This window comes from Schistocerca cancellata, chromosome 2 (genome assembly GCF_023864275.1).
Source record: "Schistocerca cancellata isolate TAMUIC-IGC-003103 chromosome 2, iqSchCanc2.1, whole genome shotgun sequence".
In the NCBI taxonomy this organism is placed as follows: Eukaryota; Metazoa; Arthropoda; class Insecta; order Orthoptera; family Acrididae; genus Schistocerca; species Schistocerca cancellata.
The window spans coordinates 660,919,884-660,943,794 of record NC_064627.1 but is presented as its reverse complement, the minus strand read 5'-3'; the positions used below and the strand labels follow the sequence as shown (position 1 = coordinate 660,943,794).

General features: G+C 43.2%; 1 protein-coding gene across 3 annotated transcripts in view; it reads right to left on the bottom strand.

Moving 5' to 3' along the window:
* Positions 1–23,911, bottom strand: part of LOC126162353 (probable ribonuclease ZC3H12D) — a 582,391-nt gene that overhangs the window by 49,766 nt on the left and 508,714 nt on the right. The window contains exon 1 of one of the 3 annotated variants that reach the window (XM_049918805.1): positions 9,929–10,125. The exons of the other annotated variants lie outside the window; for them this stretch is intronic. Coding sequence (XP_049774762.1) covers positions 9,929–9,958 — 30 coding nt within the window. The 5' untranslated portion in view covers positions 9,959–10,125. Of the gene's footprint in view, positions 1–9,928; positions 10,126–23,911 lie in introns of those variants that run through there. 3 annotated transcript variants of the gene reach the window in all.

The window sequence follows — 23,911 nt, the reverse complement described above, 5'->3', positions numbered from 1 at the left end:
AAATCAAAAAGATATGGAAGCATGACATCCATTACTGTGACATGAGTGAGAGTGGAGAGAATAGGTTAACGTCCGACGTTAGCAATAGTTCCCTGTCACACCTTACGCGCAGCCTGCAGCATACACGGTATTTTAGATCAGCATAGTCTTACCCATTTGCGACGCGTTTGGCTGTGATTTACAAACACAAGTGTTACGCGCAGCCACCACGAATGGTGGACTTCGACGAGATAGTCGTGTAAAACGGTCCTCTGCGCGCAGTGTATCTCTGGGAATGGCGCGGAGAGAATTACTCAGTTGGCTCACGTTATTTTGCCAACGAAAGAAATGGCATTTCGTGCTAGGCAAAGCCGTCCTCCCACGAGGCGAGGCAGCTAACGTTAACGCGGACGGGACACTCGTTCTCACGAGAGAGAGAGAGAGAGAGAGAGAGAGAGAGAGAGAGAGAGAGAGAGCGCCTCCGGCTCAAGGGACGAGCCGGTTGGTGTGATTTGCGCTCTCCAGCGGCCGTTCACGATTTTATTTGGCTCGCAAACCACACAGTCTCTCTGTGAAAGTGAACGCGTGTAAAATAGTTGCCTAAACTCTGTTAGCATTTGTCGAAGAAGGGCGGAGGATTCATCGATGGCTTGAACAGCGAATTGCTTGTACAGGAACGCTACATAACGCTGTACAACAATCTGACATACATGCATATTCGTTAACTCAATTGCATTTTAATCTTATTTTCAGTTTTAAATTCAATATAGTTCAGGTATAGTGTCTAATGTCAGTTTGCGCATGCATAATACACACATTCTCGAAGTTCCATTGACTATCAGCATTCTGAAATAACGTACTTCGTCACATAAATTTGAAGATCTAGATTGGTTTCGTAATTTCATTCAAGTGGAAGAAGAGACTTTTTCAAAGTTGCTCACCATCACTGAGAAAGATATTAACCGGCAGTCACGTTAAGATTTATGGCCACTGGTGAAACATTCCAGTCGTTAGCTGTTCCAACAATAATTGCTGTAAACTCATTATTTTGTAATAAGTAACACTGAATTTTGAAGTGATACTTATATTAAATAAACAAGAAAGACCTAGAATCGTTTAGAAAACGAAAGGTGAGAAAACTATTTGGAAGAAGGTGGACTCGAACTCGCTACTCCTGCATTCACATCGTTCGACTTCACGACGACAGCAAATGCGCTACAACGTCGACAAAGCACGGAGGCATTTGTATACGGTATACAGGGTCTAAAATGTATCTATAAATGTCATTATCTGGACATTTAACATTTAAATGGTACCAAAAAGACGCGCTTCTAACGTATCATCGTGCCGTAGCACTGAAAGGAATACTTTCGTAGCACACGCGTTATGACACTGAAAACATTAAATACAGACAGTTTTTACAAACCAGTATGTACTTTCCTGTTACTTTACTACCACAAATCGAAGCGAAAACGACGCGTCTTCAACAAATCAAGTAGCTCATGCTTTGAAACGGCCACATACACCATAAGAACGAAAGCCCACCTAATACGATGTTTTAATGCGTCTCCTATGTTCTGCTTGTGATGTCGCATCTCAGTGGTCACGTTCCTCTACACGAGACAAAAGCTCTAATACGCAAGATCCTTTATTTCACGCTCCGGGGTGTAGTGAGACGTGGTATTCCACGCTGTGACGTCACCAGCTCCTCGTACAAGTGCGTTTTCACGCTCCGTGAGAGGACGGCTCTAAGGAGCACTTAGTATACGATACGACTGACGCACAGGGATAACGAGAGCCAATTTCCTAGATGGCTGAGGCTGAAATATCTAACAAACAGTGAGGTGTACATAGCACTACTCACTCCTAAAATATATATTACCTCACAATAATCCACAAAAAATTGTCAAAGAATATAACTGGATAAAGCGTTCTTGACCAAATGCGCCATTTGACACAAGGCTTGTTATTCAAGGCTGTCTTGTAGCTAGGACAGGAGAGGGAACCAGTAAGTGAGCAAATAACAGGCAGGCCATAGCAGCGCTGCGTTCAGATTCTTCGCTTGCCACTGCTCGAAAGCGGGATGGGAAGGTAAAAAACAGTCTCAGGGAGAGCGATTGTCGAGCTTTCATCTGGGCGACGTATCTCGCTTTTAAGCCTACCAATATACACGGATTTGCGTCTATGTGCCTACTGCCTCGTTTAAAAACCAGCCACAGTGCCCAAATGGGGTTTAACAATCCATCACTCTTTTTGCAACGTACAGGATGCCCCAGTAGGAATGGTCAATATACAAGGATAAGGCAGGAACGATCATTCGAAACAAAGGAAGTCTGGAAACAAGGGCTCTGCCTACCGTAAGAGCTATGAGCACTACATCTTCCATACTACGAAACCTTTTCTACTGCAAGCTGCTTTTCTTGTTTAGGGAGTTGGTAGTTTGGGCCAAAATAAGAAAAAAATGACCAGTAAACATGGGCTTTGAGGTGCATACCTTAAGAGCTACGGGCCCTTGTTCGTCTGTGCTACTCTGAAACAAATGCCTTCTAAAGAAGTATTCATAGTTCTTAAGCTATGTATTTTTAAGCCAATACTTAGACTTTTTGCGTCGAATGATCGTTCCTGCAATATGCCCGAACATTGACCATCCCTCCTGGCACACCCTGTACAACAATGATTAGATACGAGGTACACAATGAACGCATGAAGGTCCACACATTGTCACTCCGTGCTCTGTGAGCGAAAAGCTCAATACGTACGGTGACTATTATGGGCGTTTGCTCTTACTCTTAAGTTTAGTTGTCAGAACGTATAAATGACGCAAATTTTCTAGGCATTCATCAATTATTTACACGACAGCGAATACGGAGGAAGTTACTAACTGGAATATGCCTAGTGGATTTCACCTCGTCTAGACCGGGTCATTTCAGAGATGTTAACGATCTCGGGCTTCCTTCAGGTGAGTGACCAACACTGTAAGACAGTGCACAATGCTGAACAGGGCTCCCCACAACCGAATATCTGAAGCAGATCATTGAAGACGTAACCGGCGCGAATCTGTGCCAGTACATGTGCGCCTCAATGTAGAGGAAGAGGCAGTGACTGCCACTTTTTTCAGCATCAACAGTCACTGGCCGTCTCTTCCTTCTGCTCCGGTGAACCGAAGTCTCCATTTCTGATGGGATTTTCATAATTATTTTAAACTCACAGGAAGTCGTTAGAAAAGCGTCTCGAGCCCTTCGACCGCTGTCAAACTGCTACCGAAAGGCGCTCTCTCTCTTCATGTGGTAAATTACGAATTTCATGTATGTTACGCACATAAATAATGTTTGTTTGTGCTGCAAAGCGCGATAGAAATTTTGCGGGTGCGCGTTAATTGCCTTGCTGCAGTGAAATTCACAGCAGCATTTACATGAAGTGGTGCTGCTAAATCCGTTATAGCGTATCTGGACGAGCGGTATTCGACAAGGCTGAAAGAGAAAACACCAATGATAGCGGTACCACTTGTTGCGACACTGTTAAGACCGACCAACCCAGACAATGTAGTTCTGGTGAACTACGGAACCCACATCAGCTCAGATACAGGCAAGCGTCAGATTTGCACAGACCACAACGGCAAGCCTCTGAAGTAGTGCAGCGACATTTACACGAGCTGAGCAACCCCCGTGATTAACATTATTCATGAAGAGCTATCAACCGTATTGTTCTACCCTTGATTCTAAGAGTACACTAGTGTTGTCTTCAGTCCGAAGAGAAGTATGATGCTGCTCTCCACGTTATTCTAAGCCTCTTCAGTCTCAGAGTATCTCCTGTAACCTACATCTGTGTATACCTGCTTTCTGTAGTCAACCCATCTACCCTTCTTCTCCATCAATTATCCCTCCCCCAACGCTCCCAATCGCACTCTACCTGTCGTTATCAATTTTCGATTACTTCACACTCTAGGACGTATGTTATCAACCGAATCCTACATTCAGTCAAGTTGTGCCATAAACACATTTTTCTTCCAAATCATATTCAGTACCCATATGATCTGCATTACCGACGGTTATGGCCAAGGCACTTTGCCATCCTTTCATTAATAAAGTTAAACTTCATTCTGCGACATCAAGGAAATGACAGTTTGGTGTTGGAGAGGGGGGGGGGGTAGGCGAGGGGAGGGGTAGACCAAGAGAGGAATACAGGAAGAAGATTCAAATGGATGTAGGCTGCAGTTTGCATTCGTTATCAGAGTTTAAGAAAACAGCACAGGATAAACTAAAATGCAGACCTGCATCAAACCAGTCTTCACACTGAAGATCACAACAACAAACTCCATTACTGATGCAAATATTGTGCCGATGACGAGTTAAACTCAATCCCTTTTTTAAAAATATGGTTAGTGACGCCAAACAGAGGACTGCGACAGATGCGACAACTCACACGAATTACTTGGAAGAAAATGTAGAGAACTTCCATGACGTCGCCCCCACTTAAACAGCAGACTCCGATCCGGCGGAAGCAGCGCATATGCTTTCTCTTTGCTACGAATGAGTTCACCAGGGAACTGTTCTCCACTGTTACCAAACCGGCGTTTCCACAACTCGTACATCACCGGTGAGAGTTGGAAATCTGCCGACGGAACTATACTAGCGGTTACGAAAACACGAGGGTATCGAAAGCGAATGTGACTGAAAAGCCCACTGCTAGCGAAAACGAACTAAACTTCAACAGCGCGGTATTTATCTAATTTAACCGATATATTCTCCATTGTAAACGACAAACAGCAAGACGTTTAATGGCTATCGTTTTAATAACGACTTCCTGTTTGCTGTAGCAAATTCAATAGTCTCGTCGTTATCGTTATTTCTGTCCCATATATTTTGGGGTAACATAAGGAATGAGCAGGTGCGCCGCAGAATCTGCGAAGTAAGAAACATGGAAAACACTGACAAGAAAGAAGGGACAGAATCATAGGACATGTGTTAAGACATCAGGGAATAGCTTTCAAGCTACTAGAGGGAGCTTTAGAGTGAAAAAAGTGTAGGCGAAGACAGAGACTGCAATACATCGAACAAATAATAGTGGACGTAGGATTGAATCGCTGCTCTGAGCTGAAGAGTTTACTACAAGAGGAGTGGCGGGCGGCATCTAGCCAGTAAGGAGACTGATGACTTAAAAAAACTCTTCTGGGAGGCTGAACATTTCTACAAATCAAACATTTTGGCAATTCACTCAATTGAACACACAAAAAGGGGGCTATGCACCGGTCTTAAAATTAAAATACTAGACACTAAATGACGCAGTACTAGGAGGAGAGGAGGGATTACTCGCAGAAAGAATTCTGGTACAGTCATTCAATGATTGCTGTAACTAAATGCGGGCAGGGTTGTCCACTGAATTGTAGATGCTGCTAGGCATGGACCCCATCGAATTAGACGACCGCAATTCAGTGGTTACATTTGCATGGAAACGCAGGACTGTCTTCGATACGCCACAGTGTCGAGAGGGAGGGATAAAAGTATGCCAAAACTATGCGTTTGCTTTTTTCGCAGCAAGAATTCAAAGGAGAAAACACAATATGACGTGAACAGAAGCACTCACTTACTTTCTCGCTTGCTGTATCCGCGACAGAAAAGGGAAAGATCGGTCACAAGACATTTACGAAGTACGTGCCTCCCTGCTGCCATTAAATGAACAGGGAGCTGCTGAAAACTAATGGAGAAAACAAACAAGGCATCTCAACTGCTACTGGGTTTCAAACCAGAACCACAACTTTCATTTAAAGATCGTGTCGCAATGGGCTTTCAAGATGGCACTTGATATCTTTTTATCGCATTCATATCGTTGTTGAATTGGTGCACTCCTTTGGCAGTGAGTAGCAGAATGGTAGCGGAGCAACTAGAGTCAGGTTTCCCACCGCGACGGAATACTTTGGCGGAAGGAAAAAAGAGAAACAGGAATGATGCTTATTGACAAGTCACAGGTATATGTATCACTTCTACATCTACATCCATGCTCCGCAAGCCACCTGACGGTGCGTAGCGGAGGGTACCTTGAGTACCTCTATCGGTTCTCCCTTCTATTCCAGTCTCCTATTGTTCGTGCAAAGAAGGATTGTCGGTATGCGTCTGTGGGCTCTAATCTCTTTGATTTTATCCTTATGGTCTCTTCGCGAGATATACGTAGGAGGGAGCAATATACTGCTTGACTCCTCGGTGAAGGTATGTTCTCGAAACTTCAACAAAAGCCCGTACCGAGCTACTGAGCGTCTCTCTTGCGGAGTCTTCCACTGGAGTTTATCTATCATCTCCGTAACACTTTCGCGATTACTAAATGATCCTGTAACGAAGCGCGCTGCTCTCCGTTGGATCTTCTCTCTCTCTTCTATCAACCCTATCTGGTGAGCAATATTCAAGCAGTGGGCGAACAAGTGTACTGTAACCTACTTCCTTTGTTTTCGGATTGCACTTCCTTAGGATTCTTCCAATGAATATCAGTCTGACATCTGCTTTACCGACGATCAACTTTATATGCTCATTCCATTTTAAATCACTCCTAATGCCTACTCCCAGATAATTTATGGAATTAACTGCTTCCCGTTGCTGACCTGCTTTATTGTAGCTAAATGATAAAGGATCTTGCTTTCTATGTATTCGCAGCACATTACACTTGTCTACATTAGGATTCAATTGCCATTCCCTGCATCATGCGTCAATTCATTGCAGATCCTCCTGCATTTCAGTACAATTTTCCACTGTTACAACCTCTCGATGTACCACAGCATCATCCGCAAAAAGCCTCAGTGAACTTCCGATGTTATCCACAAGGTCATTTATGTATACTGTGAATATTAACGGTCCTACGACACTCCCCTGCGGCACACCTGAAATCACTCTTACTTCGGAAGACTTCTCTCCATTGAGAATGGCATGCTGCATTCTGTTATCTAGGAACTCTTCAATCCAATCACACAATTGGTCTGATAGTCCATATGCTCTTACTTTGTTCATCACTTGGTGCGATTCTCATCCGGATGCAGCTAGTTTCGTTGTTATTGGCAAAATGTATCCATGTGACTAAAATATACCACACGTTCAACTCTGTTTCCAAGAGTAAATTGGTATGTGCAAAAACTACATTATCGTGTGGTGAAATGCGCCACAGACGTCAGTGTAACAGGCGACAAGTAGTAAACCGCACACCAACCACGATCTTCAGTTTACTAGTCTACCATGGACACATGACGTCTTCGCACTTTTGCTGCAGAACAAGGAACTGTTTATCCTGGTGCCACATGTCCTTGACTTCCTCAGCCAGTTGGATGTATTTTTCAATTTTTTCTCCTGTTTTCTTCTGTATATTTGTTGCATTGGGTCTGGATATTTCGATTAGTTGTGTTGATTTCTTCTTTTTATTGGTGAGTATGATGTCAGGTTTGTTATGTGTTATTATTATTATTACGCGACCAACTTCGGTGTCTTTTGAAATGTGCAGTATTACAATAAGACAATTACCGAAAAATAGGTGTACAGTAGCCAGTAGTTTCATAGTCTAATAATAAATACATGCAGCAATTATAAATCGATCCCATAGTGGCCACACGACTAAGTGATTATACGTCTTCAATTTCAAAAGTATTCGGACACGGAAAAAGACATCAAGCGAGCATAATCTCTATTGAAGGCATAATCTCGCTTCCAGGACAGATAGACAAAAAAGGGGGCGGGCCTCATCAGAGAGCAGTGTCAACGGAAAAACTCTCATACCACTGAACTGCTGCTCTGAGGCAGGTATGAGAACTGTGTGAACAGAATGGTAGAGGCAAAACGATTCGTATATGCTGTCGGGGAGGCCATCCGCAATTCCGCACCGGGCGGCGGCACACTGTATTACAGCGCCGCTGGCCGGAGCGCGCCTAGCCATAGCTGCTCACTTTCGTAGTTCCGGAAGGACGTGATCCGCGTACCCGCAAACGCAAGGAAGCGCCGAACGCGTCCCACGGCGCTGTGCGGAACAAAGGCAGGGCACGGACGAGCAGACGCGAGGCAATTTTTTTTTCTTTTCTGCAGCAGGCCTGGCAGCTTGCAGCGCAGGTGCCACCGAGATCCGGGTCTCTCTTCCCGTGCCCGGCCTGCGAGCAACAGGATACGGTACGATACGCTACGGCGCGCCACGCAGCCGGTCCCAGGTATTAATAGCTCCCAGCCGCGCGCCTCCGACACGAGGGTGCCTCAGCCAAATATGTGTCAACCCAAACCACGCGCCTAACGTGGCGGAACAATAAAATCCAGTCAGCAGGAGGTGTGTCTGAATGTGGCACTTCACGGTTGGATAAAAACAACTTTCATGACAAATTTTGAAGCATTGGCTTAGGCTTTAAGAGGATCTCGTTGGCAAAACTGCGGTATCTGTTTACCACATATTCCTACAAAATTGATACCACTAGATTAACCAGAAATTTTTGTTTAAAAAAAAAAAAGGAATTTTCTGTGGTAACATTGTCTGTTTGGTTCTCTCCGGCATTCATTCGAAAAACTGTATTCACGTTAGAGAAAACACAGGAACAGATATTAGTCCGCGTGCCTTGACAATCATGATTGCAGCACAGTTGCAGAATACAAATCTGTCTCCTTATCTGTCGCTGTTTGATTTTCGCGCGAGTATATCGGTGCTTAATTATGTTTACAATGGAGTGATGTGTTCTGATACAAACTTACCCATGCATTCTGTGAAGGACCTGAAAATTGTGTAACAACGCCAATGAAGGAAAGAATCACATAACAAAGCATAAGACATAATAAAATCATACAGTACAGAAAAGAATTACTAGCATTTCTTCATGTAATGGATCTGCAGCCATGATAAATATTTTAAAAGAAATTTTCCATTTATAGCTGCTAGCATTATTCAAATTATTTTGGTACGACCGTTTTCGACGTTTTCGCAGTACAGAGCAATACGGAAAAAGATTATTATTCCGCGTATCACTGGATTTTAATAACATTACAGTTGCAAGCTGAAAATGATGAGTTTTAAATGGTTGTATTCTCAAGCGCAGCTGTTGCCTAGTTATGAAAAATGTAATTTGATGGCTAAAATCAACAATGGGAGTTATTTTAAATAATCAGCATCCATAACCTTACATACAACTAACATTTATCTTAGCCATTATTTTAGCAGTTAAATCTATAGTTAAAATTATAAGCGAGCTACAAAAAGAACAATCAGTTCTCTAATACAGTACATAAGCTGTATATCCCAATAAAACATTCGCTCAAGAGAAAGACTCGTGAAATTTTCGAACAGAATATCACACTGCGATTCAAGGGAGTAGTACACCAGAACATCCCTAATGCCCATAATAGTTACCCCAGTTAAGAAGGGAAGATCACTGGATTCGACAGTTACAACCTGTGTAAAATGACTGACAGACATCTACAATTGCCCCTTTATTGCCTACACGCCGTATCAGCAACGTATTTCAGAGCAAATTATTCTTCCCTCTTAGTTTCACTGACGGAGAGAAGTGTATAACTTCATGCTCGTCACAAGGAGAACTTGACGGATGCCCTGCCCACATTTTAAAATATGACCTTCGGCTGCTATAGCACACAAATGTATGACGATGACTTGTGATGGGCGTGGTTGCACATTGTTAATATCCAGCATAGCAGTCGCGGTAATAACAAATCACGCGAATAACTTTCTTTAACAATCATGGTTAACTGACTTCCTATTTTCCTGTAGAATTAATTTTGCGTGAAGTACCATTGGCAAATGTATTATGATTGTAATATTTCCACTAAATCGCTGCTTCAAACGTGAAAAACGTATGCACCCACTTCACTTTCATCTTTTACCTTAAAAATTCAGGGCGTCAGAAGAAAAGATCGTATTGAAGCACAGAAAATGCTGCACTCGCAATCAGCACAAAAATGATCAGCTGTTTCTTCGAAACTCAACTCACACTGGAATGGTTGGTCCAAATCTCCAGCATATCTCCCTTGTACGTCGTCGTGTTCTATGCCGGCGCCTCCGCAAGGGTGAAGAATGTCATCGGTGTAGCACCTGCAAGAGCGAGAAAGTATCGCGCACACTTCGCGAGTCGGGACGCTGTCGCACACCCGCTGCTTCTGCTGTTTCTGTCCCTCGCACTCCGCAGTCAATGTGTGACTGACACGCCGACTCTCCCGAGGCCGCATCCGTGCGCACGCGCCCTGCCCCGGCGGCCAATCACAGCGCCGCAATCGCATCCGGGAGTGAGTGCTGCTACCTAGCGGCGACCCGCACAGTCTCGGGACGACAGAGCACAGCAAGCGGACAGCTGATTTCTATGACGCGACTTCCGGGTCTGAAGGTCCCTCGCAGCTGCGTATAGGGCGCAACGCGCACCGGCGTCGCCATATATAGAAATCTGTGCAGATTTAATTGCAAATTTATCTTTGAGAAAATATCACAGCTAGCAAATCTCTTGTTTTCACGAACCTTTTCAATAATACTACTACTGTTCCAGTTCTGGTTTTCAAATTGTCCCCTGGTTAATGTACGATACAACTACAAACCAGCGCCTCTCGTTAAAGGATTCAAGTTTTGTAGCGGAAATTAGAGAAACAGACTTTGTTTCTAGAAATTTACACAAACAGTGTACAGGTCAACGTCTTCTCTTCTGAAAACTGGTATTCCGATATTCTCGCAGGAGACACACACCTAACAAACGTTTTACGCCATAATTCTGTTTTTGAAACTATGTCGTTCTCGGAATAGTAATGATAAATAAAAACTGAATATTAAACAAATGCTATCTTTGGTACTGTGTGTAATAAATGGCTACCAAAAACAGTAGCTAAATGACGCTAGACAGAAAACATTGTAGTCTGTACTAACGGTCGAATCGTGATGCTGTGTACCAAAGTCTTTACATTTGTGATAGAACAGCGGAGATATATATCACTTTCAGTCGCTACTTTTTTGTCCCACACTGCCTGTTTGACTCTGGGAAGGTCATTCAAAATTAAAGCGTCGCTATCAAATATGAACATCAGTCACAAGGAGAAAATAAAAATATATTGGGATATAAATACCTGCAGTGTTCCTGTATAAACAGCATGGCATGGTGAGCTGCTTTAAAAATTTGAGAAGTAGCAAACTACGTCTCTGTAACCTTCAAGGACGACTCCAGCGTCAGGAGAGGAAACACAAGACGAAGAAATATGCTTTGGACCACAGCCTATCATCATCATCATCATCAAAGACTGATTATGCCTTTCAGCGTTCAGTCTGGAGCATAGCCCCCCTTACACAGTTCCTCCATGATCCCCTATTCAGTGCTAACATTGGTGCCTCTTCTGATGTTAAACCTATTACTTCAAAATCATTCTTAACCGAATCCAGGTACCTTCTCCTTGGTCTGCCCCGACTCCTCCTACCCTCTACTGCTGAATCCATGAGTCTCTTGGGTAACCTTGCTTCTCCCATGCGTGTAACATGACCCCACCATCTAAGCCTGTTCGCCCTGACTGCTACATCTATAGAGTTCATTCCCAGTTTTTCTTTGATTTCCTCATTGTTGAGACCCTCCTGCCATTGTTCCCATCTACTAGTACCTGCAATCATCCTAGCTACTTTCATATCTGTAACCTCAATCTTGTTGATAAGGTAACCTGAATCCACCCAGCTTTCGCTCCCATACAACAAAGTTGGTCGAAAGATTGAACGGTGCACAGATAACTTAGTCTTGGTACTGACTTCCTTCTTGCAGAAGAGAGTAGATCGTAGCTGAGCGCTCACTACATTAGCTTTGCTACACCTCGCTTCCAGTTCTTTCGCTATGTTGCCATCCTGTGAGAATATGAATCCTAAGTAGTTGAAACCGTCCACCTGTTCTAACTTTGTTCCTCCTATTTGGCACTCAATCCGTTTATATTTCTTTCCCACTGACATTACTTTCGTTTTGGAGATGCTAATCTTCATACCATAGTCCTTACATTTCTGATCTAGCTCTGAAATATTACTTTGCGAACTTTCAATCGAATCTGCCATCACAACTAAGTCATCCGCATATGCAAGACTGCTTATTTTGTGTTCACATATCTTAATCTCACCCAGCCAGTCTATTGTTTTCAACATATGATCCATAAATAATATGAACAACAGTGGAGACAGGTTGCAGCCTTGTCTTACCCCTGAAACTACTCTGAACCATGAACTCAATTTACCGTCAACTCTAACTGCTGCCTGACTATCCATGTAAAGACCTTTAATTGCTTGCAAAAGTTTGCCTCCTATTCCATAATCTTGTAGAACAGACAATAACTTCCTCCTAGGAACCCGGTCATATGCCTTTTCTAGAGCTATAAAGCATAGATACAATTCCCTGTTCCACTCATAGCACTTCTCCATTATTTGCCGTAAGCTAAAGATCTGGTCCTGACAACCTCTAAGACGCCTAAATCCACACTGATTTTCATCCAATTGGTCCTCAACTAATACTCGCACTTTCCTTTCAACAATACCTGAGAAGATTTTACCCACAACGCTGATTAAAGAGATACCTCTGTAGTTGTTACAATCTTTTCTGTTTCCATGTTTAAAGATTGGTGTGATTACTGCTTTTGTCCAGTCTGATGGAACCTGTCCCGACTCCCAGGCCATTTCAATTATCCTGTGTAGCCATTTAAGACCTGACATTCCACTGTATTTGATGAGTTCCGACTTAATTTCATCCACCCCAGCCGCTTTATTGCACTGCAATCTATTGACCATTTTTTCCACTTCCTCAAATGTGAGCCTATTTCCATCATCATTCCTATCCCATTCTACCTCGACATCTGAAACATTACTGATCGCATTTTCACCTACATTGAGCAACTCTTCAAAATATTCCCTCCATCTGCCCAAGGCATCCACAGGATTCACCAGCAGTTTTCCTGACCTGTCCAAAATACTTGTCATTTCCTTCTTACCTCCCTTTCGAAGACTGCTAATTACACTCCAGAATGGTTTTCCAGCAGCTTGACCCATAGTCTCCAACCTGTTTCCAAAGTCTTCCCACAATTTCTTCTTGGATGCTGCAATTATCTGTTTGGCTTTGTTTCTTTCTTCAACATAACTTTCTCTGTCTACCTGGATTCTGGTATGTAGCCATTTTTGATACGCCTTCTTTTTCCTTTTACAGGCTGCTTTGACTGTATCATTCCACCAAGCTGTTTGCTTCATCCTACTTTTACACACTACTGTTCCAAGACATTCTTTAGCCACTTCTAGTACTGTGTCCCTGTACCTTGTCCATTCCTTTTCCAATGACTGTAATTGACTACATTCAACTAACTGGTACCTTTCTGAGATCGCTGTTATGTACTTGTGCCTGATTTCCGTATCCTGAAGTTTCTCCACTCTTATCCTCCTACATATGGACCTGACCTCCTGCACTTTCGGCCTCACAATCCCAATTTCACTGCAGATTAAATAATGACCAGTGTCATCAAAGAATCCCCTGAATACACGTGTGTCCCTCACAGCCTTCCTGAATTCCTGATCTGTTATTATATAGTCAATGACAGATCTGGTTCCCCTGCCTTCCCAAGTATACCGGTGAATGTTCTTATGTTTAAAAAAGGAGTTTGTGATTACTAAGCCCATACTGGCACAGAAATCCAAGAGTTGTTTCCCGTTCCTGTTGGCCGCCTCATCCTCTCCAAATTTACCCATAACCTTTTCATACCCTTCTGTTCGATTTCCAATCCTGGCGTTAAAATCACCCATGAGCAGAACACTGTCCTTGTCCTTTACTCTAACAACTACATCACTGAGTGCCTCATAAAAACTATCCATCTTATCTTGATCTTTCCCTTCACAATGCGAATATACTGACACAATCCTAATTTTCTTGCTAGACTCTGTCAAATCTATCCACATCAGTCGTTCGTTTACATACCTTATTGCAACTACGCTGGGTTCCATTTCTTTCCTGATGTAAAGCCCTACACCCCATTGTGTCATTCCTGCTTTGACTCCTGACAGGTAGACCTTGTATTCTCCCACTTCCTCTTCTTTCTCACCCCTTACCCGAATGTCACTAACAGCTAAAACGTCCAGCCCCATCTTACTTGCAGCCTCTGCCAGCTCTACCTTCTTCCAGAGTAGCCCCCATTGATATTAATAGCTCCCCATCTCATTACCATTTGTTTGCCAAGTCGTATCTTAGGAGTCCCTGGTTTGTCAGTTAGAGGTGGGACTCCGTCACCTCCAAAGGTCCGAGGCATTTTGCTCTGATTGTTGCCAGCATCATATTTAAAGTACCAGGGAAGCAGGTTGCTAGCCTTACTTGCCCCGAGTCTCATTGGGTTTTACCCATAACGGCTGAGGGACTAACCGGTGGATTTGGTAGTCTTTGCCGTATGAGCACAAAGGTGACCACGACTCTGAATATGTCCGAGATGCCCAGCCTTATTCCAAAGTAAATGGTATCCCGACTGTCGGGACCACTTACTTGGCCACTCATACATTGCCCGTGGTTCATGAACTAGGACATGACTACAGGAACCCACACCATGAACCATCTAATGTCCATAAAACAAAATGGCTCTGAGCACTATAGGGCTTAACTGCTGAGGTCATCAGTCCCCTAGAACTTAGAACTACTTAAACCTAACTAACCTAAGGACACCACACACTCCCATACCCGAGGCAGGATTCGAACCTGCGACCGTAGCGGTCGCGCGTTTCCAGACTCCATAAAACAGAAATCACCGAAATCAGTAGTTCGTTGTCCTACACCCACCTTCTTCAAAATCATAAATGATTAAAAAAAGCTCTAAATGGCACGCATAGCAAAATGTAAGGTATAAAGAGGAATGATGACATTTATTCTACTCCATGATGTGGAACACATGAACTGCGATTCTTGTCTGAACGAAATATTCTAGTCAAAGCCTCTTGCAAGATTCGCCCAAAGAAAGCGATGTGTACACACCTTTGCCTCTTGTTTGTTTACCAAATTTTTTTCGTAGTAACGCCTTGCCCACAGGGAAACCAATGTGATCGGAGTGACGTAGCGTAATCAAAAACTTCGTGCGAACTGTCACACAGCTATACGAAGAATTAAAAGGTCCAATACTGTAGCGCATCTAAGTAACAGCTGACATGTCGCTAAAGACATGAACTACGTAAGAAATGTAATTTTATCCATCTGAAAATGGAAAAGTGCTGACGGAAACTAATTACAGGGACAAAATGAAAGCTTTTGAGAGGCCTTCGTGGGCGCTTGCCATATTCATCAACAATCATTACAAGGCTTGTCAGGATGTCTTAGTGCACGAACTGGACGATACGCCACGCTATATTTCACGATACATATCAAACTTTGCGACTTAAAAACCTCCACCAATTAACGAGACGTAAGCAGATACCGCATGATGCTCTAAGGTGAGTCCCTGTCTCCTCTCAGTTATCTAAAAAAATATTATCCTTCGTAATATTGCATTTTATTAGCAATGCTCTTCACAACATCAGCAAAAGCACAACTAGAGTAATGGATCGCAGCTAAATTAAATCAGGCGATGGTGAGGGAATTAGTCTAGGAAATGGGACCCTAAAAGAAGTAGGTTTCGTGATAACCGCCCAAAAATGAAAGCCAGCGGGCGAAGTAGGATACAAAATGCAGACGGGAATCTGCAAGAGAAGAATTACTGAAAAAGAGAAATTTGTTAACATCAAACGTAAATTTAAATGTTAGGAAGGCTTTCTGAAGGTATTTGTCTGCGCTGTACTCTTCTAGGAAAGTGAAACATGGACGACGAACAGTTCACACAAGTAGAGAATAGATGCTTTTGAAATGTGGTACTGTGGAAGAATGATGAAGATTAGATGGGTACGTGAATTAACTAATGAGGTTGCACTGAATCGTAATTTGGGGCAAAAATTATGGCACGACCTGATTAACAGAAGGAATCGGTTGAGAGACACATTCTGCGGCAACAAGGAACCGTTAGTTTCATTATGGAGCGAAGTGTAGGAGGTAAACATAGTAAAGGGGAACCAACACTTGACTGTCGTAAGCAGGCCTAGTGCAGTAGCTACGCAGAGACGTAAGGCTTGCACACGATAGCCTAGCGCGCCAGCTGTAGCAAACCAAATCCTCGGACTGAAGACTACAGCAACAACAATACTCTTTTCATTACCGCTTTTATATGTCACCCAATATTTCTAGTCGAAGAGCAAACGGCACTATGTCAAATGTTTCCACTGAACAGCTAAAACACAACTTTAGCTATTTCTCGTAACGAGATTCTGACTTACGTCCATATGTAACGAATCGATGGGACACTTTCCAGCCCGCAGTCCGCTTCAGACAGGACACGACTGATGCTGGAACGTCATTTCTCGCACATTAGTCTAACGATGTTTTTCCTGTGCGCCATCATTGCATACCGGCGTTCTGACCTAGAGTTGTTCTCAAAATTATGTCCGTACATGCAAATATACCGCTCTGAGGGCATTGAATCATCCACGGAGAAGCCCTTCACACATCGGTGGGAATTCGTCAATACACGACGGCACATACAGTAATGCGGCTCACATTACGCAAGGATTTGCGTCAGCGTAAATGCTGTAGAAGTGCATCGCTTAGCTGACTACGCTACATTATCAGTGGCGTGACTCGGTTTGAACTGGGACCTTCGAAAATGTGCTTACTGCGTATCGCATGCAAAGAAACTGAATCCATTCGAAGCTAAACTTCTGGACCTGACAGAATAAATACGCCATTCTACATGGGGAGGTTAAATAAGAACAAGACAGATGGGAAAAAAATAAATTGTTCACTATTTGAAAAGTAATCACCACAACCGTTAATACAGCAATCCCACTGTAAGAGAATGGCAACGGCCTTGCCGCAGTGGATACACCGGTTCCCGTTAGATCACCGAAGTTAAGCGCTGTCGGGCGTGGCCGGCACTTGGATGGGTGACCATCCAGGCCGCCATGTGTTCGGGGTGCACTCAGCCTCGTGTTGCCAACTGAGAAGCTACTCGACCGAATAGTAGCGGCTCCGGTCAGAGAAAACCATCATCGCAACCGGGAGACTGGTGTGCTGACTACACGCCCCTCCTATCCGCATCCTCAACTGAGGATGACACGGCGGTCGGATGGTTCCGATGGGCCACTTGTGGCCTGAAGACGGAGTGCCTACCATTGTAAGAGAAGACGGCCAATGCCTTCACATAAAAATGTTTGCGGTTGTCTATGGCACCATCATTGTACCCAGGCGTTCACCTATTCGTCCGAAGCAAATCGACGGCCACAAATGTAGTTTTTCAGGGCTCCAAAAATTTGAAAGTCGCCTGAGGAGAAATCGAGGATCTGTGTAGGATGTATACGGACTTCCAGCGAAACTTAGCCGCGTACTCAAAACAACATTGGCAACACGAGGGCGGGCATTATCCTGCAGGTGGATGATGCCGTCCATTAACATTCCTAGCGGGCTTTAGTGTTTGGAAAGTGTCCACGTATCGCTGCACGTTAATTTTGTCGCCGCATTCCAGGACGTTCATGAGCAGTAGGCTCTTATAGTGAAAGGAAAAGGTCATCATGACTTTTCCGGAGTTTTTTCGGTGGGGGGTGAATCCCTGTGCTTCCACTGTTGGTTCTGACACTTTTTCTCCGGCTTAAAATGATGACACCATGTTTCATTTCCCGCGACAGCACAGGACAGGAAACGGTAATATTCATCGTGATACCGTTCCAGGTGCTGCGGTGATGTCGACATTCTGTTCCATTTCTACTCCTCCGCCAGGCTGTGTGGAAGCCAATTTTCCCGAACTTCCGATGTTCTGTCGTGACGGCGTGTGCGTGGCGCCGTGACCGATGCCCAACATGAGCCGTATGTTCTGGCCAACTGCTGTCTTTCAATGACACCGACCTTCTCGAAGTCGTTTATTCCACGCAAGCACACGCGCATGTGACATACTGAGCTCGCCATACACATCAGACATACGGCTGACACTCAGTCCGCCCGCAGTCAAACCTGCACCAAACCTAGCTGCTTCTCTTTCTCGGGCTCGATACTGAAGTCGGACGCACACACGACTCGCTAACCTCACGTCGAGCACGTTTAACAAATGGCACAGCTGTGAAAGTTCGCGCTAAATTCCTCTCATTCCCAATAGACGGCAGTTCTGTACAAAAACGTACCCTCGTTACCAACGTCCGCGCCGTGTTCGTTACATAGCCTGACTCATTTTCATTTGACTGCCCCTTACACTACTTATCGTTTCAATCATTCTGACACGATTTTATTATAATGCTAACGGTTCACATAACAAATTATCACTACGTTAACTATGTTCTCCAAGAATCCGAAGAACTGTTCTGCAGATGTTTACTACAATCGCGTTCTGCAGTTGTCAACAGAGCGAAAGATGTAGTTTTAGATCCTGTAGGGCCTTACAGCCCGTTTTGGGGCAACCTCGGTGTCCGATATCATCACAGAGACGGTGTGAAGCGAGCTTCGTGGCCACACGGCGTTTACTTCCCCTGCCACATCCCTGTATTCGAGCACCTCTTTTCAGGTGGTTTGCAAATTACGGATGATGGATACAGTGATGTACGGATACACTTTACTTATCACTGTTGTACCAAGTCGATCACAACATGTCATTTTATCGCGTACTATGCTACAGTCGCATTACATTTTGCAAATTTAGTTTTCTACCACAATGTTAGAATCGTACCTGTAGTATCGAGGATAGTATTTCAGTAACTGATACCGCTGTCCCAACTTCTCATCGATTATTTTGGCGGCCTCAACATGCCTTTTAAATAACCCGTCGTGCCAACATTTTACACCCAAATGTAATGTACGACATCGGCTCGTTTAGGTCGCCACTCTTCCTGCAACTATCGGGATACACTCTTTGCACACACTTGTTCTTTCAGGACAGAGTTCCGATAGTTCCTCGTCACAGTCACCTGATCTTGTACCACTGTCAGAAATCCGTCAAGCAAATCTGTGTGCGTCAGCCAAATGTTCGATGTCACGAAATCGACATTATCCTGTCTGATGTCGTACGCATGTTTCCTGTGCAGTTCGTTTCTAAGCCAGATCATTATGTCGGTGTCAGCTATTTCTGTCTTAGACCTTGGGACTGTTCAGGATGTTTCTGCCACACTGAGTGGTGTGTCAAACGTCTGCAGCTGCTAATGCTTTATGAATTGAGGATGTTTTGAAAACACTACTTCAGATTCCAAAGTTGCTTTTCGTGCAACTGCTCACAGCCTTTATTCGCCTGGTTCCACTCACAGTTAAGGGACTGGCAGAGGGTTCATTTAAAACCCTTCAAGATGTTTTCTACCATTCTATCTTGAAAAGTACGCGGGAGAAAAGAAACTTTAAATCTTACGGTGAAAACTCTGATTTCTCTTATTTTATGACGATGATCATTTTCCCCTATTTGCATTCGGAGGAGAACTTTGAAGAAAAGATATCGCCGCAACGAGAAACGTCTTTGTTTTAATGACTGCCACACCAACTCATGTTATCATATCCGTGACATTCTCTTCCCTATTTAGAGATAATACAAAATGAGCTGCCATTCTTTGAACTCTCCATGTCCTTAATCTGTCTTATTTCGAGCAGACCCCTCGCCGCGCAGCAATACACCTGAAGAGGACGGACAAGCCTAGTGTAGGCACTCTCTGTAGGAAACCTGTTGCATATTCTACGTGATCTTAAAATGCTTTCACCACAACATTATATATGTGACCGTTCCAATTTAAGTTATTCTTAATTATAATTCCCAGGAAATTAATTAAACTAACAGTCTTTAGGTGTATGTGATTCATCGTGTCACCTAAATTTCGAGGACTTTTTCAGTACTCATCTATATGACTTCAAACGTTTCATTATTTAGTCAGTTGCCAGTTTTCCATACAGATATCTTGTCTAAATAATTTTGTAATAGATTTTGATCGTCCGATTCCTTTGCTATACGACAAATGACAGCATCATTTGCAAACACTCTCAGACGGCTACTCAAATTATCTGTCAAATCATTAATATAGATTAGGAACAGCAGACGGCCTACAACACTTCCTTGGGGTGCGCCAGATATCGTTTCTGTTTTACTTGACGATTTTGCGTCAGTTACTTAGTACTGTGACATTTCTGACAAGAAATCACAAATCCATTCGCACAACTGAGACGATACCCCAGAGGCACGCAATTTATTTAGAAGTCGCTAGTGAGAAACGGTATCGGTAGCCTTCTGGAAATCTAGAAATATGGAATTGAAATCCTCTGTCGATAGCACTCATTACACTGTGTCAATAAAAAGCTAGTTGTGTTTCACAAGACCGAAACATTCCGAATCCCTGACGACTATTCGTCAGTAGATCGTTTTCTTCACAGTAAGTCATAATGTTCGAAATACTATATGTTCCAAAACCCTACCGCAAATCGACGTTAGTGATATGGAACTGTAATTCAGTAGACTACTATTTCCTTCCTTTGGTACTGGTGTGACTTGTGCAACTTTGCAGTTTTTAGGCACGGAAGTTTCGACGAGTGAACGGTTATATATAATTGCTAAGAACGGAGCTACTGTATCAGCATACTATGAAAGAAACCGGACTGGTATGCAATCTGGACCAGAGACCTTGCCTCTAGTAAGTGATTTAAGATGCTTCGCTACACCGATGGTACCTACTTTTAAGTTACTCATGTTGGTAGCGGTTCTCGATTTGAATTCTGGAATAATTGTTTTCTTTGGTGATGGAATTTCGGAAACCCTATTTAGTAACTCCGCTTTAGCCACAGTAATTGCTATGCGTAGTTAAGGTACTGATTATCTCTTACCGTTTGTGTATTTTACATACGACCAGAATATCTTGGATTTACTGCCAGATTTCGAGAGAGAATTTCGTTATGAACCTATTAAAAGCATCTCGCATTGAAATCCGCGCTAAATTTCGAGCTTCAGTGAAACTCCCTCTATAACTTTTGTTCCCCACACTTCTTTGCATTACCAAGGTGACGATTCCTTTATGCTTCAGAATGTGTCCTATCAACGGCTCCCATCTTCTAGTCCAGTTCTTCCATAAATGTCTTTCCCTCCTAATTCAACATCTCATTAGTTATCCAATCTACTTTTCTTTTCTTGAGCAGTCTCCTACTGTAGTACCATATTTCAAGAGCTTTCTCTTCTTGGTCGTGGTGTTGATCGTCTACGTTTCAAAAGACTACGTTCCATACCAACATCTACGGAAAAGACATACAAACACTTACATTTATACATAATGTCAACGAATTGCTCTTTTCCAGAAATCGCTTTCTTTCTATTGCATATTACACCCGCCCTACTTTGACCACCGTCACTTTTTTTGTTGCCCACATAATGAAACTCATCTACTACTTTTGGTCTCTCATTTCCTAATCTTATTCTCTACTCAACGCCTGATTTAATTCGACTACATTCGTTATTATAAACGGTCGCAGTATCCGAAATGCGGCAACACTGCCATTTCTACGAGAAGAGTGGCAGGTAGTATGAAAATATGTAAGAACATCCGACTAACCTCCTCTCAAGAACAATTTATGGGCTGAACTATCTTCAGTGATCTTACCAAATCTCTACCGGATGTGAGCTTAAATACTGTGCAGCTGAACCATAAAACCAAATAGTTTCCGTTGATATGTCTGGTGACTCCAACTCTCATGCCTAATACTGTATCACTGTCTGCAGGTAATTCAACGTAAGGCGGGAAATTAAGTTAATGTGCTACCAAGACTGAGATTTTCAGCTACGCAATCCTCGTCATCTGTCAAAGATTATGGAACAAGGGCTGATTTGCATTAGAACGTTTTAGTGAGACCACTTTCAGTCTAAACGCTGCTGAGGACTTATAACTGGCTCGACAGTCCTCCGAACAGCTTAATTTCGCTGCGCTACCTCGATCAGAAATTTACTTTCAGCAACTGCTCGACGTTGAAGTCGATCCACGGGTCAGAAATAATGTGAAATTCGTAGTATGCTCCTGCTGTCTTGTTAAGTTCGTTTACGAGTATCGTTAAAAAAAATGTAATTCAGTCGGGAACTTGATAACCCACAGCGCTGTGACATGCTGGAATTACTGTTGTTCATTACGATCCGCAATCCGACTTATATTGTTACAACAAATTGCAAGCCTTTCAAAATACTTTACGTAGATCTGTTAGCAATTTTACTCCTTAACTGAAAATCTGAGCCTACATTTGGTTACAACATTTAGAGTCACTATAAAGTTGAGGGTTCCTCAAGTCCAATAAAAAATAGGATGCAATATACAGGAAATGACAAGGAGGGATACATATAAAATAATGAATGTTGTTGAAGCATAACATCGTTTGTAAACTTTCTGAGAACGCAGTAACAGTACAGCTAGGACACACTGTTTCCTTCATAATGCTGTAATATCCCGCACTGAGACATATAATTAAATCAGATGCGCAAGAATGGATTGAGTAAATCCGCCATGGAGTTCGTCTGGACTGGTTTGAGGAAATCCCGGAATAAGCCAAGAAGGCTGAACTGAGATGTAAGACTGAAGAAGACACCGGAATCGCAGACTGGACGAGGCTGGAGCAGGAAATTTGTTGCGGCCATGGCGACATTTTGTTGAAGTCGTTTAGCGCAACCGCGGAAAACCAGAATCTGGATGCCCAGACGAGGTCTGCACCTCGCTCCTCCCTACTGACAAGGGAAGGCCGCGACGTTCGGCTCACGGATTTACTTTCAACTTCGTACACTTTTAGTGGTCCAGTAGGAAAACATAATGTGTATGTAGTAAGGTGTACTTCTTAGGCGATTTCGAGAAAATCGCAAGAGAAGTTTTACGCGTCAATGAGGCACCGGTGCGTTGCGACGGCGGCGATCATGAGGTTAATGCTCAAGCTCCATAATCAGTGGATCGCTGGATCACGTCCAGCTTTTTTTTTCAAATTTATATCCTTTTCAACACTTATCATGTTATTTCGTACATATTGCTTTCATAAGGCAATACGATAAAAAGACAACTTTGTTATTTTATTTCCAATGTTATTTGGCTGTTTACTAATTTTTATTATTACAATAAATATTGTGCAACTTTTATTCTATAGGCGAGCTAAAAGCCCCATCAAGCGTTCATACTTGTTCGTCTCTGACTGACAACAAACGAGAAATATCTTATCGTGAAGATGCTATTAGAATACATACAATAGTTATAATATTTGTTGTGATAATACAAAGTTAACAAGCGGCCAAATAACATTGTGAATTCCTTAAAAGTTCATGCAAGTACATACGTCTTACCTTTAGCTTTCAAACACAGTATTTATGAAATAATATGACTAATGTTGAAAAAACATAAATTTAAAGAAAAACATTAGCGTTACTCGATCCGCCGACATCTCGTCCTCAGGGTTGCACCGCACCGGTACATCACCGACGCGTAAAACTTCTCTTGCGATTTTCTCGAAATCGTTTAAGCAGTACGCCTTACTACTAGCACATTATCGTGTCCTAATGGACTACTAAAAAGAGTACAAAGTTCGGAGTAAATCCGTGATCCGAATGTCGTAGCCTGCCCTTGTAGAGTCAAATGTTTTAGCAAATGCGAACACCTACTTCCAGTAATTACTTCGGGGGTTATATTCTCGTGCGCGCTACCGCTACAGTGCAATGGTGAACTCTCAAAGCACTGCCGATTTTTAATGATTTTCGTTCGCCTGCCTGAAGCTGGAGGAAAGTAGTGGACCCACTACAGCGTTGCGACCAGGAAGAGGTCTGAAAGTGTTCAGCAACAGCCTGACACGCGCGCTGACTTGTTGGCGGATTCCACTGCAACCGGCATCCACACAGCGTCGTAGGAAAGCGTCCGCTCGTTAACAACATACTGGCTCGCATCTAAACGACAGGCAGCCATCCAGCGCGATACG